General features: G+C 34.8%; 1 protein-coding gene across 1 annotated transcript in view; it reads right to left on the bottom strand.

The window, feature by feature from the left end:
- COL24A1 (collagen type XXIV alpha 1 chain) overlaps nucleotides 1–14,183 on the bottom strand; it is a gene marked incomplete at its 5' end in the record, with an annotated part of 394,608 nt that overhangs the window by 68,720 nt on the left and 311,705 nt on the right. Inside the window, 3 exons of the mRNA XM_082667637.1 lie at nucleotides 4,592–4,645; nucleotides 4,756–4,809; nucleotides 10,866–10,919. Of these exons, the coding sequence (XP_082523763.1) occupies nucleotides 4,592–4,645; nucleotides 4,756–4,809; nucleotides 10,866–10,919 (162 nt within the window). The remainder of the gene's footprint in view (nucleotides 1–4,591; nucleotides 4,646–4,755; nucleotides 4,810–10,865; nucleotides 10,920–14,183) is intronic.

Raw genomic sequence — 14,183 nt, 5'->3', positions numbered from 1 at the left:
ATCATATAATATTGCTTATATGTGGAGTCTAGAAAAATGGTAGAGATGAGCTTATCTGCAAAGCAGAAATAGAGTCACAGATGTAGAGAACAAACTTACGGTTACCAAGGGTGGAAGGAGGGGGGTTGGGATGAATTGGGAGGTTGGGACTGACTTATATACACTACTATGTATAAAATAGATAACTAATGAGCACCTACTGTATAGCACAGGGAACTCTACTCAATGCTCTGTGGTGACCTAAATGGGAAGTGAGTCTAAAAAAGAGTGGATATATGTATACGTATGCCTGATTCACTTTGTGGTACAGCAAGAAACTAACACAACATTTTAAAGCAACTATATTTGAATAAAACTTAATAAACTAAACAAAACAAAACAATAATATCTGCAGATAAGTGTGGGCACAGAGATGATGGCTAGAGAGACTAAAGTCCTCACTGAGATGAACGCTAAGTTGCACTAAGTGCAGCAACAGAGTTGAAATTTCTGCATGAGATGTCTAGGCCAGGAGGCCTGAGGAAGTCTGAGTCCCTCAAGCACCCAGCATGGTATGGGGAGCAGTAGAATGTTATTTCCATGTGGCCAAGAACAGAAGCATATGGCCCTTAGAGTCTTATCTAAGGAGATCTTGCACCTGAGTTGAGAAAATAGCTGTACAAGCCAACAGGGGTCAAAGAACTTTTGTCCAGAGGGCCAAGGTAGATGCCAACATGGTGGGATGATGGCAGATGGGGGCCAAAAGGGATGACGTACATTTCAGTGGATGCTAGTATGAACAGATGATGGCTAAAGATCAATCTCTCTTCCTATTCCCCTTCCCTAACATTGCCACCCAGAATGTAACAGCAGACTTGAAAAGAGGATAAATGGGAAAAACTCTAAATCAAATGCAGGATATTTGAGTGGACGGAGTTAAAGGCAATCAATTGACTAGATTTCTATCAATTAGGTTTCTACCACCAGGCAGGATGGGTACTCAGGACAGAAGTTAAGTTCCATTACAAAGAACATAAACAAAATTATACTTTTTGTATACTTGAGTTTATGGCTTAAGGTTCAGATATGCTATACATGTATGTGCATGTTTTATTCTAAACATTCAAATACAAAATAAAAACAAAAAGAGTCTCATATCACAAATCAGTTACATTTTAGGGTGACCATTATGTTGGGATTATTTCAGAACAGTTAAATACTGCTCTAAAACCTAGATACATGGGTCTATCATTGTGAAAACTAGAATGTTATTAATACTCGGATGGGCATCAGGAAGCAGCTTCCAACAGAATAACACTGAAGGAAAATTATGACTATGAAAATTATTTTTAATGTGTATTTTGCTATTTGTAATGGTACAATTGTGACAAAATCTCCTTATTAAATACAAAAAGCATAGAGTAAATAACAAAACAGTCTCTGCTGTTTTTAGATGTCAATTCAGGAAAGATTTCCTTATGACAATTATTGTCACCATAACTAAAAGGAAGTAGGCTAGTTAGAGAAACGACAGACTTGCAATGGAGGTTTAAAATACATAAAGATCAACAAAGTGTAGAAGATTGGTATTTTTTTGAATTTGTGCATTAAAAAAAATCTTGCAGTTGGAATTGCTGGGTAGTGTTGTAACTAAATTAAGAGCCAAACATTACTCAATATTAATCCTACACAGAGATGGTCTGTTCAGTAGGAAATTAAAGATTGGGCCAAAGACAAAGAAAGTATGTTGTCATCTAAGGTGTTTGTAGATGATTAATTGAGTTGGTATCATAAAAAGGAAAAAAAAATCACTCTTGCACCAATGCCCAGAGTTCAAATATAATAAAGCTAGAAGCATTCTATGCTATTTTCAAAATTAACTTACTCATATTATTTTATGTAAATATAAGTACCTCATAAGTCAACAGACTTCCTGTTCTCATAATAGGAAAGGCAAATGAATTTCATATTTATTCTTTAGAGTATATGTAAAATTGTGCTTTCTCTTTTGTCTGGCTAGCTTTGAAAAACTAGAACAGCCCACTTGAAATCAGATCCATTTAAAACAACGAGTTCCATTCATTGGGATTGTACCACTTCATAGACTACAAGAGAAGGTAATCTAATTCTTTAGATAACAGAAAATTTTAAGTGCCATTATAGTCCAAACACTCATTTGTTTTTTATTCAAATGAAGCTGAAGGACAGTCATCACAATACTTTGTTAGTTCTAACTTTGTTAGAGAGGGTAGCTTTAAAGTACAAACACAGATTTAGAGAGTTAAGTCTTTTTTTTTTTTTTTTTAACCAAGCAATTTAAATTCACTAAAATCTGGAATTTTGCTTTGGGAGGAAAGTAAGATTTTGGCTTGAGTCTCTGTATTTGAAAGCCATTATGGGACAGTTCACTACATTTGCATTATAAAAGTCTCTAAAAAAATGTAGTGGTTTGCAATTGGTTTTAACTTGACTTGCTCCAACTTTTTCTTTAGAGTTTCCATAGTTTCATGTCTGAGAGACCAATTAATGAATTAGCTGGTTAAGTAAAATTAATATTTAACTTAATTTATAAAATACTTCAAAGTAATAGAAGGCTTTTGTATAATAATGGGAGTCAGGAAATAAAGTTTCTAGGGTTGGTTCTGTTGCTAACTAGTTCTGTGATCTTAGGTAACTCATAATCCCTCTGGGACCTAAATTTCTTCGTCTGAAAAATGAGAGGGTTGTCCAAACGATTTTAAAGGGCATTTCCAAATCTAAAAAACAAATTTAAAGCTTTGCAAAAACAAGATGAGGGCAATTCCGTAGGATCCACCTGGCCATTCAAAGTGTCCCTAGTGAGTAACACATAGTCAGTGATTTTTCTTGTAGCAATCATTACTATCTGAAATTCAAAGAGGCTTTTTAATGTAACCTCGGACTGTACACCAGCATTGCCCAAAGTGGGAAAAGAACTAATTCTCGTGGATTATACAGAATTTAAACCATGGCTCCTTAAGACCTTTCAGCTCCAATACCCAGGAAGAGCTGACCATATAGGCTGGAGCTGCAGTTGTCTGGTAAGAATATTTTATTTTCGTTGGCATAATTTTAACAGATACTAAGAAACATAAAAAAAATTTCTTCTTCCTGAGATACATCAAAAAAGGAAAAAGAAAACATTGAGAATATGAAAGTACTAATTGTAAAGGATTAGAAATTTTAGGATCAAACCTTGGGAGAGCATTTGCATCCTTAGGCACTTAATGCAAGTATAAGGAAGTCACATGAAAGTAGTAGTAGTGTTCTAGGTTCATGGTTTTTTCCACTACTTTTTCCAATTTGGGTATTAAAAATTCTAAGCGAATGAGACAACTGTATTATTTCTTTGAATTTCTTTTTAAAATTAAGACTTGCCTTCAATGGGATTTTTTTTTAAAATAAATTTATTTATTTATTTTTGGCTGCATTGGGTCTTTGTTGCTGTGCACAGGCTTTCTCTAGTTGTGGAGAGCGGGGGTTACTCTTCGTAGCAGTGTGCGGGTTTCTCACTGCGGTGGCTTCTCTTGTGGAGCACAGGCTCTAGGGCACACGGGCTTCAGTAGTTGTGGCACACGGGCTCAGTAGTTGTGGCTCACAGGCTTAGTTGCTCCCGGAACAGGGCTTGAACCCCTGTCCCCTGCATTGGCAGGTGGATTTTTAACCACTGTGCCACCAGGTAAGTCCCAATGGGATATTTTTATTTATTATTTATTAGTCCTTATTTATTAAGGAGCCTGACAGTAAGTTACTAGGTAGTTGCCAAGACTATTTAAAATGGCTTTTGTGTGAATGAAAACCTATGTAATATCCGACTCAACTCAATTTTATTACTAACTCCCACAAATGGGAAACACAAGTATGGGTGAAGGCCGCTTAACAAATTAGGAGAAACATGGTCTCAAATTCATTACTTTTTATAAATCCTCACCTAATTTATTATTAAAATACAGTACATTTTCTAAAGAATTTAATTTTAAATCAGTAGCAGGTAAAGTCAGAATGCCATGAAAAGTAGGGCAGCAATGAAGTGATGGTACAAATTACAAATCCAGTTGTTACATAAGATTGAGGCAACGTTTATTGGTATATAGGGAAAGAGGTGGCTAAATTCAACAGATTTTTAGTTCGCCTGATAACAAATAATTGACTTGTGTTATGGAAAACAAATCTTTTAAACCAATTGTGAGTCTGTGTCATATAGTTAAACTATTTCTATCCCTACCTTACTACAGCAACTAAATAGGTATGACTGCTAAAATTTTGCTCTGCAGTGCTGGTTTTAAGGCTAGTTGATATTTCTGCCTGAAACCCTAAGGAAGGACAATTAGTCTGGGACAACTCTAGGCAATTTTCTCAAAGCCAGAGTAGTCTGCTGGTGAAGGGAACTTTGGATGGCAGTCGAAACACACGAATTAATCAATAATGATGTTTTAGCACAATTACTGACAAACACCCTGTTTAGAGGCCTGTGGTGATTCTTGCTCTGAAAGAATGAATGATCATTTAAGTTACAATGAACAGCAACTCCTTGTGCCCCTGTTTTCTCAAGCCAGCAATAAGTTACAAATTGTCTTAAATGATTTCAACTTACTTCAGATCCTCTCTCTCCTTTTAGTCCTTGTTCACCCCGGTCACCTGGCTCACCCTTTAATAGGAGCCAAAACACAAATCACATATAAAGCAGACACCAAATAAGATATGTTAACATTAATGTTTTTAAATGCCAGAATTACAAAGAATGCTTTCAAAACATACTGGGGGCCCTTGTTGTCCAGTGGCACCTCTTGGTCCTGGTATACCCATGTGACCCTATGAATAAAAAAGGTTATATTATTAGAATAAATAAAGACATGTGACTTAGAGAATAGAGTAGTATCACTTAAAGTGGTAGCAAAATGTTGCAAAATTCAATTTAAATATTATAGAGATTATGCGTCTCTCTTGGAAAGAGTATAGAACATAATAGCCACTGGATATAATGATGACTGAGAAAGAGTGTAGAGTTTTTTTTTTTTTTTTTTTTTCCCATATAGGTTGAATGGACAAAAGATGTCTATGCCCTAATCCTCAGAAACTGTGAATGTGATCTTATTTGGAGAAAAGGGTCTTTGCAAATATCATTAAATTAAGGATCTTAGAAGGAGATTATCTTGGATTATCCATGTGGGCCCTAAAGGAGTGATGCAGCCACAAGGGAGGTTGTTAGCCACCAGAAGCTGGAAGAAGAAAGAAAGGATTCTTCCCTAGAGCCTACGGTGGGAGCACAGCCCTGCTGATATCTTGCTTTTGGATTTCTGGCCTCCACAACCGTGAGAGAATAAATTTCTGTTGTTTTAAGCCACCTGGTCTATGGTAATTTGTTATGGCAGGCTCAGGAAACTAATAGAGCACATAACGAATGAATAAAGAGTTTGAGAACAAATTTCTTTTATCAACCCTTTTCCAGTGTACTATGGTCTCCATTTTTACAAACTAAGGTCACAGCCATTTAGATAGTAGATTTACTGGGCTTAAGACTGGTAGTCGTTACTGCATGTGCCAAGACATCAAGTGATTCTGACTTCGTCGATCTGTCATCACCCCAGTTCTCCTAGGAAGGAATGCTGGCCTACCACATTTTTACACCTTTCAAGTGTGTAAACAGAAACTAGCAACAAACTAGGGGCATGTCAGGTGAGAGTTATGTAGGAAGAATTCCACACGTAATCTCTTTTATCCCCTTCCCTACTGTCCTCTTCACTTCAGATTCCTTTCTTCCTGTGTATTACAGAAAGAATGCCATAGGAAGGACAGTTATTAGGCTCATCTCCTTTTTCTGGGCTAGGAGAAGAAGGAATTACATACTTAAGGCTAACAATATTTATTCTCACAGAAAGATCAGTTGAAGCCTTCTTTGTTTGCTTTCTGTGAGGCAAATGTTCATGGTTTTAAGATTCAACTTCCTGATAAAGTAAATGAATCCTGTTTAAGGGAGAGAACAGTTGCAAGACTGAAAGGTTATTTTGGAAAGCTTTCTATACAGCACACAGCCATAACTAAAGAGAAGACGATTACTACACATGACCTTTACCAACAGAACATGAACAGAGTCAGCAAAAGTAACAGAATCAGGTCAATCAAGAGGGAGCTTTGTTCAAGTAAATATGATTATTGTAGGTCACTTATTAACCCAGCTCAGGAGACAAGCAATTGGTGAAAAGCTGGGGTTACAAAGTGAAGTAAGAGTAAGCATACTGAGTAAACTACAAAACTTAAAACCATCATGGCCTATTATGGTTTTGCCACCACTCTATCTGTAGTTTTACAGAGACCTTTTTAGAATGATCATAGAATAGCCAGCTGCCTCTCTTGGCTTTGTGATGTTTGGATACAAATCTTACGAAAACCAAACTTGTTTTCTAGGAGCTTCACTATAATTCCTTTGGTCCTTTCCACCCCAATAAAAATTGACAGACTGTTTTTCTGCAGTGGTAAAAATTATAAATATTAGGTCTTTTATAATATTATTATAAAGCTACGTGGGCAAGATTACAGGAAGTGACTGATTTTTCCTGATGATATTAGTGGTGAGATGAGTTGGATGGCCAAGGGGAGCTTGGAGAGGATTTTATATGGGAAGTGATAATAAGCTGAATTTTAAAGGATGAGTGTTCTAGGCAGTAAAGTAAAAGGAAGGCGTTCTGCAGAGGAAACAGCATAGGAGAATAAATGGAGGTTGATGTAACACAACATGTTAAGTGCAGAAAGGATTTGAGAGGGCTATGACTGGGGATAGGGAGTCTAGTTAGTAAGCTACTAAAATAATTCAGGCAAAAAACGATGAAAGCCTAAACTAAAGTAGGGCAAAGTGGATAGACTCCAGAGGTATTTAAGAGGTCAAATGAAGTGGCCAATTGAAGTTGAGAAATGAGAGGATAGAGAAAGGAGAGAAAGAGGAGGGAGAGGAGGGAGGAAAGAGAAAGCAAGAGAGACAGAGGGAGATAGAAAGAGGGAAAATTCATTTACTAGACATCCGGATGTCTGGTGGTACTATTCACTGAACTAAGGACATAAAAAGAGGAGGATCAGATTTGGACAGGATGATGATACTACGGTTTGGGACATGCTGTGTTTTCTGTGATGATGTCCAATAGCTATTTGGATATGTATGTCTGATGCTAAGGAATGAAGGCCAAGTGAGGATTTAGTTGTTATTTTATTGTATGCAAAAAATTCTATGACCTTTGCCAAACCAAAGTAAAAAGGAGTTTAAGACAGTACATAACTTATTCAGTGTATTTCTAGGGCTTTAGCTCAGTACATAATTTATTCAGTGTATTTCTAGGGTTGGCTCACATTAGTTTAGCCTGACTTAATCTGTGTGTTTCTGCTCATATCTTTAAAAAGTGAATGTTGACATTATAGTATTCTTATTCATACCATGTCCTCTGACTCTCTCTCAAGCCTCAAGTGAATTTATCTTGACCTATGTGATGTATAGTTTTCTGGATGACAGCGATTTCACTATATCTGCTTTTATACTGATTAAATATTCTTATCTTGTGTATGTGATGTCCATGGAGTCAGGGACTGTGTCTTGGGTGCCCCGTGTTACATTCATAGCTCCCAATCCATAGTAGATACTAAAATATATGCTGAAGGGACCAGAGATTTAATTATATGTAACACATAAAATGTGTCATATACAATGATGCCTAATAATGATTTACTGATGATAATGAGCAAAACACTTTTGTGATTTTCACTTTCTTCAAGAGGAAAAAAGAACACAGGATGGTGGGAAGGATTACAAAATGTCTTTCAATTGTTCATAGCCAAATGGGAACAAAATTATCATTACCCGTTCCATTTTTTTTTTTTTTTCTGCAAGAGGATAATCGTTCACCACAAGAGTTTCACCACAACGGTAAGAATATTTGTGAACATAAAAGTGTTTTTAAAAGCTTGGTGATTATTCAACCATAAAAAGGAATGAAGAATGGATACATTCTACAACATAGATGAACCTTCAAAACATTATGTAAAGTGAAAGAAGCCAGACACAAAAGGTTATACATTGTATGATTCCATTTATATGAAATATACAGAATAGGTAAATCAATAGAGATAGAAAGAAGAGTAGTGGTTGTCAGGGGTTGGGAGAAGGAAAGTAACTTTAATGGGCATGGGGCTTCCTCTTCAGGGTGATGAAAATGTTCTGGAATTAGGCAGTGTGTGATGGTTGTACAATATTGCCAATATACAACACTAAGTGTCTCTGAATTGTACAATTTAAAATGGTTAAAATGGTAAATTTTATGTTATGTGCATTTTAGCACAATTCAAAAAAGATTGACAATAATTCTGACCATCAGTTTACTAGAGTGAAATGATAGTGTCTACAATGCCCATATAGAAAAGCAAACATTTAGCAATATCACCTAAAGCTACAACAGAATAATCTAACTCTAAATAAAGCATGGTTCCCCTGTATGAATCAAACTTGTGCTTGGAAAAACACGGAAGGGGACAAGTGTAGGTATTTCGTGACTTTGAGATGTCTAAGCAATAAAGTTACTGTGATTGTCTGGCACTACATGGCTTTTTAAAATAGATCTATCAACAAATGATAAAATGACTCCTAAAGCCTAAGGAATAGTATGGAATAAGACAGAAAGGAAAATGTGGCTCACACTAGCTCATGAAACATCCACAATTGAAGACTTAATCAGGACTATTTATGGAATGAAGAAGGAAAAACAGATTCCATAACGAGCCTAGGGAAAAGTTTTCCTCTGATGAAGGATTTCTGAAGAATGTATGACTATCTAGAAAAATGGGGGCAGGATTTTTCTTTTCCTAGCCAGGTGAAGAGATTCTTTTCTTCTCCCAATAGAATAGTTAATTGTTTGTTTGCCAATAGATTCGCTGATGTAGCTACTGACTGTAGTTGGTAGAGGCCAAAAGAAGATATTATTAGAACCTGATTTTCCTGAGACTGTGTGGAGAAGTTATGCACAGAAAAAGTTAAAGAAGTTTAAGAAACTTCTCAAATTATGCTGGAAGCAGTGGGTTGGTTTCTCAACCCCAAGAAAAGCTAATTTCAAGTAAATCTATTTGGATTCCTTGCATTAGGAAACATTGTAGATACAAATGTTATGTAAATTGGAGACAGTACATATAAAACCTTCTTAAAAATGTTCCTCTGAAAATAGAAAAAAATATAAGATGGCCATACCCAGAATTTCACAAACATTTAGAACCACCTTCAACATTTGTTTCAAAGAGAGTTTTGGGAAGTGAAAGTTGATTTTTCAGATTTCAGGCCTGAGATAAATCAGTGTATTAATGATAATTATCTACCTACCAGCTTGTCCCTTCAATCTGGCAACCTAAGTCTTCATTGCAGACATGATCACAGAAATTTTACATAGAAAGGTATATGTTGGATCAAATAACCCATCAATTCATTGTTAAAAATGAATTATGTTTACATACATATTAGGTACAGGGCTCAAAACAAGACACTGTACAAGAAGGAAAAAAGTCATATTCAGGACTTGCCTGGTGGCACAGTGGTTTAGAATCTGCCTGCCAATGCAGGGGACACGGGTTCGAGCCCTGGTTCGGGAAGATCCCACATGCTGTGGAGCAACTAAGCCCGTGTGCCACAACTACTGAGCCTGCACTCTAGAGCCCGGGAGCCACAACTACTGAGCCTGAGCGCCTAGAGCTCCTGCTCTGCAACAAGAGAAGCCATGGCAATGAGAAGCCCGTGCACCGCAATGAAGAGTAGCCCCCGCTCGCTGCAACTAGAGAAAGCCCGCGCACAGCAACGAAGACCCAATGCAGCCAAAAATAAAGTAAATTAATTAATTAATTTTTAAAAAGTCATATTCAAATTGAGAATCTAAGATATCTTCACATTAAAAATAATTAGCAAAAACTATAGTAGCAGAAGATTGTAAAATATTTGTACCGAACGACTTCCATCAACAATAAATACTATAGGACTACAGAAGAGGGAAAGATTGCTGTTAGTGTAGACAGGGGAAAAGGGAGTTTGAATTAGATTATAAAGGACAGACAGGATTTATGTAAGTAAAGATTAGATAATTTTTTGAGCAGGCAGAGAATGTTGTGAGTGAAAGAATAAGACAAGAACTATAGGGAGAGAGTTAGCAAATGACCATTTTGTTTAGCATATGACATTATAAACAGAAAGGGACGAGATATAGGGCAGGAATATAGAATACGCTCAACACAAGTATGCTAATAAATAATGACACTGAATAAATTCTATACATAGCCTAATATAATTTGAGCTGATAAAGCTGGTCTCTTAAAATTCTTCTAAGAATCGAAGAGGATAAGAATTGACATAAGAATATAATGGCATTTATCCATCCATTTGACAACTGTTTTAATGAATTTCTATTATATACCAGGAACTCTGTGTTCTAGAAACTGGGGATATAATGATGAAAAAGACAAGAGTCTTATTCTCATGGATATTATGTTTTGTTGGGGGAATATAGATGATAAAAAAACCCCAAGTGTATAAAAAGGTGGTAAGATAGCATTAAATGTCATAAAGTAAATAGAGTAATGAGATATAAAGTGACAGACAGAAAGGACAGTTAGAGAAGGCCTCTCAGAAAGTAACATTTTGGTTGAGAGCTGAATGATGAGAAGAAGCAGCAGTGGAAGGAGATGATGGTAATTTTAGAAAGAAGGAACAGAAAATACAAAGAGCTTCTTCTGGGATCCAAAACATAAGACATTACTAATTATCTCAATGATGCTTATTTTCATTTGCAACTGAGCAGAACCACAGAGAACCCTATTCAAATTTAGAAGCAAGGTGTGAAATTTACAGTAATTACCTTATATCCCTCTGCTCCAGGCTCTCCTCTCTCTCCTTGTTCCCCCATTGGACCCTACAGAGATCACAGGCAAAAACAATCAATGGGTCTAAGTATTTGTGAATGCAGATGATACAGTTAATGTGGAATATTTTTTCCCTAAAAATATGAAACCAAATGTACAACAGTTTGTTTAGTTCCACTAAATAATTTCAAAGGATTGTATTTTAGTGACACCAAGAACTTCATAAGCACTGAATTATTTAAAGAGAATCTCATAATGATTCTACTAGAAAAAATATTGAAAAAATGAAGTCCAAACAATGTGAATTTTCAGATGAATAAAGTATGTTATATAAGATATCAAAATAACTTGCATTTTTACTTAATGTTAAAATGATTGAAAAAAATTTAAGCAGGACCAGTCACTTAATTAATTCCATTAATTAGAAAATATTATCTTTAATCATCTTTTAAAAAGTATCTAATAGCTAATACTACTTTACCATTCTTCATTAGAAATTATATTATTTATTCTTTACTCTGTGAAATTCTAATTATTAAGGTATAAATTAACCTAAAAGAAATTACATTTATTCATTTTAATCCTTAAGGCAAAAACTAATAAACTTCTACTTTTAACTTTTTCTAAACATTCCTAATATAAAATCTTTGATATGATAAGATGTTCAAATTATCTACTCTAAAATGTGCTTGAAAAATCATTATCACATATTAGGACCTACTGTTTGAAAAGAAACTTAAATTGAAATTATTAGCAAAATCCTAAAATTTATTATGGACCATTAATGGATAAATTTTAACTTACTCCTGTGTGGATAAAGATATTAGACATAATGTAAAGACAATAACCTCTGACTCTGCTTTAATTATTTAGAATATTCTTGGATTAATTTCCACACCTACTAGATAAAATGACCATTGTTATACTAGACTTTTAATACATTTATTATATTTCAGTGACATTCTTTGACCCTGGAATACCGGAATCTGGGGAAAACAAGCACTCCTATGCTTCACTTGCCCACATTTTACCATTTACTTAAAAAAAATAAAAATTTACTGGAGTATAGTTGATTTACAATGTTGTGTTAATTTCTGCTGTACAGCAAAGTGACTCAGTTATACATATACATATATCCACTCTTTTTTAGATTCTTTTCTCATATAGGTCATTACAGAGTATTGAGAAAAGTTCCCTGTGCTGTACAGTCCTTATTAGTTATATCTGTTTTATATACAGTGGTGTGTACATGTCAATCTCAGTCTCCCAATTTATCTGCCCCCCCTCCCCCTGCTTTCCCCCCTGGTAATCATAAGTTTGTTTTCTACATCTGTGACTCTATTTCTGTTTTGTAAATAAGTTCATTTGTATCATTTTTTTTTTAGATTCCACATATAAGTGATATCATATATTTGTTTTTATCTGAATTACTTCACTCAGTATGACAATCTCTAGGTCCATTCATGTTGCTGCAAATGGCATTATTTCATTCTGTTTTATGGCTGAGTTAATATTCCATTGTATATTTCTGCACAATTTCCATATTTTTGTCTCTCAGAGGTTTAGAGAGACTAGAATACATTTGATAAAGAATTTAAAAAGTATCATTCCATCTCTTAATGATTTATTTCCTAAATTTACATAAGTTTTGGGGTAACTTGTAATTCTTTTTCTTCAACTGAGGTATACTTGATATACAATATTATGTAAGTTTCAGGTGTACAACATAGTGATTCACAATTTTTAAAGGTTATATTCCATTTATAGTAATTATAAAATTGGCTATATTCCCTGTGTCATACAATATATCCTTGTAGCTTATTTATTTTATACATGGCAGTTTGTACCTTTTAATCCCCTAAACCTATCTTGCCTCTCCCCACTCCTCCCTCCCCACTGGTAACCCCTAGTTTGCTCTTTATATCTGTGAGTCTGCTTCTTTTTTGTTGTATTCTATTCACTATTTTGTTTCATTTTTAGATTCTACATATAAGTGATGTCATACAGCATTTGTCTTTCTCTGTCTGATTTATTTCACTTAGCACAATAATCTCCACATACTACATATATACACACATGCACTATATATATACACACACACATGCTACATCTTCTTTATCAGTTCATCTGTTGATGGACACTTAGGTCGCTTTTATTATCTTGGTAATTGTAAACATTGCTGCTATGGACATTGGGGTGCACATATCTTTTCTGATTAGAGTTTCTATTTTTTTTCCGGATATATACCCAGGAATGGAATGCTGGCTCATATGGTAGTGCTATTTTTAGTTTTTTGAGAAACCACCATACTGTTTGCACAGTGGCTGCACCAATTTACATTCCCACCAACAGTGCACAAGGTTCCCTTTTCTCCACATCCTCACCAACATTTGTAATTTGTGGTCTTTTTGATGATAGCCATTCTGACAGGTGTGAGGTGATATCTCATTGTGGTTTTGATTTGCATTTCCCTGATGATTAGTGATGTTGAGCAACATTTCACGTGCCTGTTGGCCACCTGTATGTCTTCTTTGGAAAAATGTCTATTCAGGTCTTCTGTTCATTTTTTAATTGGGTTGTTTGTTTTTTTGCTGTTGAGTTATATGAAATGCTTATATATTTTGGATATTAGCCCCTTATTGGTTATATTATTTGAAAGTATTTTCTTTATTCAGAAGGTGTCTTTTCATTTTGTTGATCATTTCTGATAAAGAATTTTATATATTCTTATTAGATGAGTTTGCCTCTATATGAGTTGGCTTGATTTTATCAGAAAAACTCTAGAATCTTTCCTGTTTCTAAAACAAAGTATACCTTTCAACCATCTCCAAAGAGTCAGATCAAAATATCAGGAGCGACTATATATTTTGAATTCTTCTGTTTTAGGATTCTTTTATCCTATATTATATCATGTGAAATATGGAAAATTTAACCAATTATATTTATTTCTGTGAACTAGGCATTTTTGTTTTACCCATTTAATTTACATATAGCCTTTAAGATTGTTTTAATCAAACATGAACAGAGACAGTTATTCAGATAATCAAAGATAAAATAGCTACTTTAAAAAAATCATGGTTACAGCTAGTCATTACAATGTTTATTAGAAGACTATAGACTGATAATCTTTAAAGAACAGTGGCTCTAATAACCGGTTAGATGAGTTTTGAAATCATTTGGTAACTGTGTATAAACTACTATAGGAAAGGATACAGATCAGATTTTTAAAAATCCGTTAGAAATAAATCTGAATTTGATGTATAAAGAAGTATCTGCCCTAAATGTCTAGAGTATGTGATTTTTTGATAATCTCT

This window comes from Grampus griseus (genome assembly GCF_964374135.1).
Source record: "Grampus griseus genome assembly, chromosome: 1".
In the NCBI taxonomy this organism is placed as follows: Eukaryota; Metazoa; Chordata; class Mammalia; order Artiodactyla; family Delphinidae; genus Grampus; species Grampus griseus.
The sequence above is the reverse complement of the archived record's forward strand: the minus strand, read 5'-3'. Positions and strand labels throughout refer to the sequence as shown.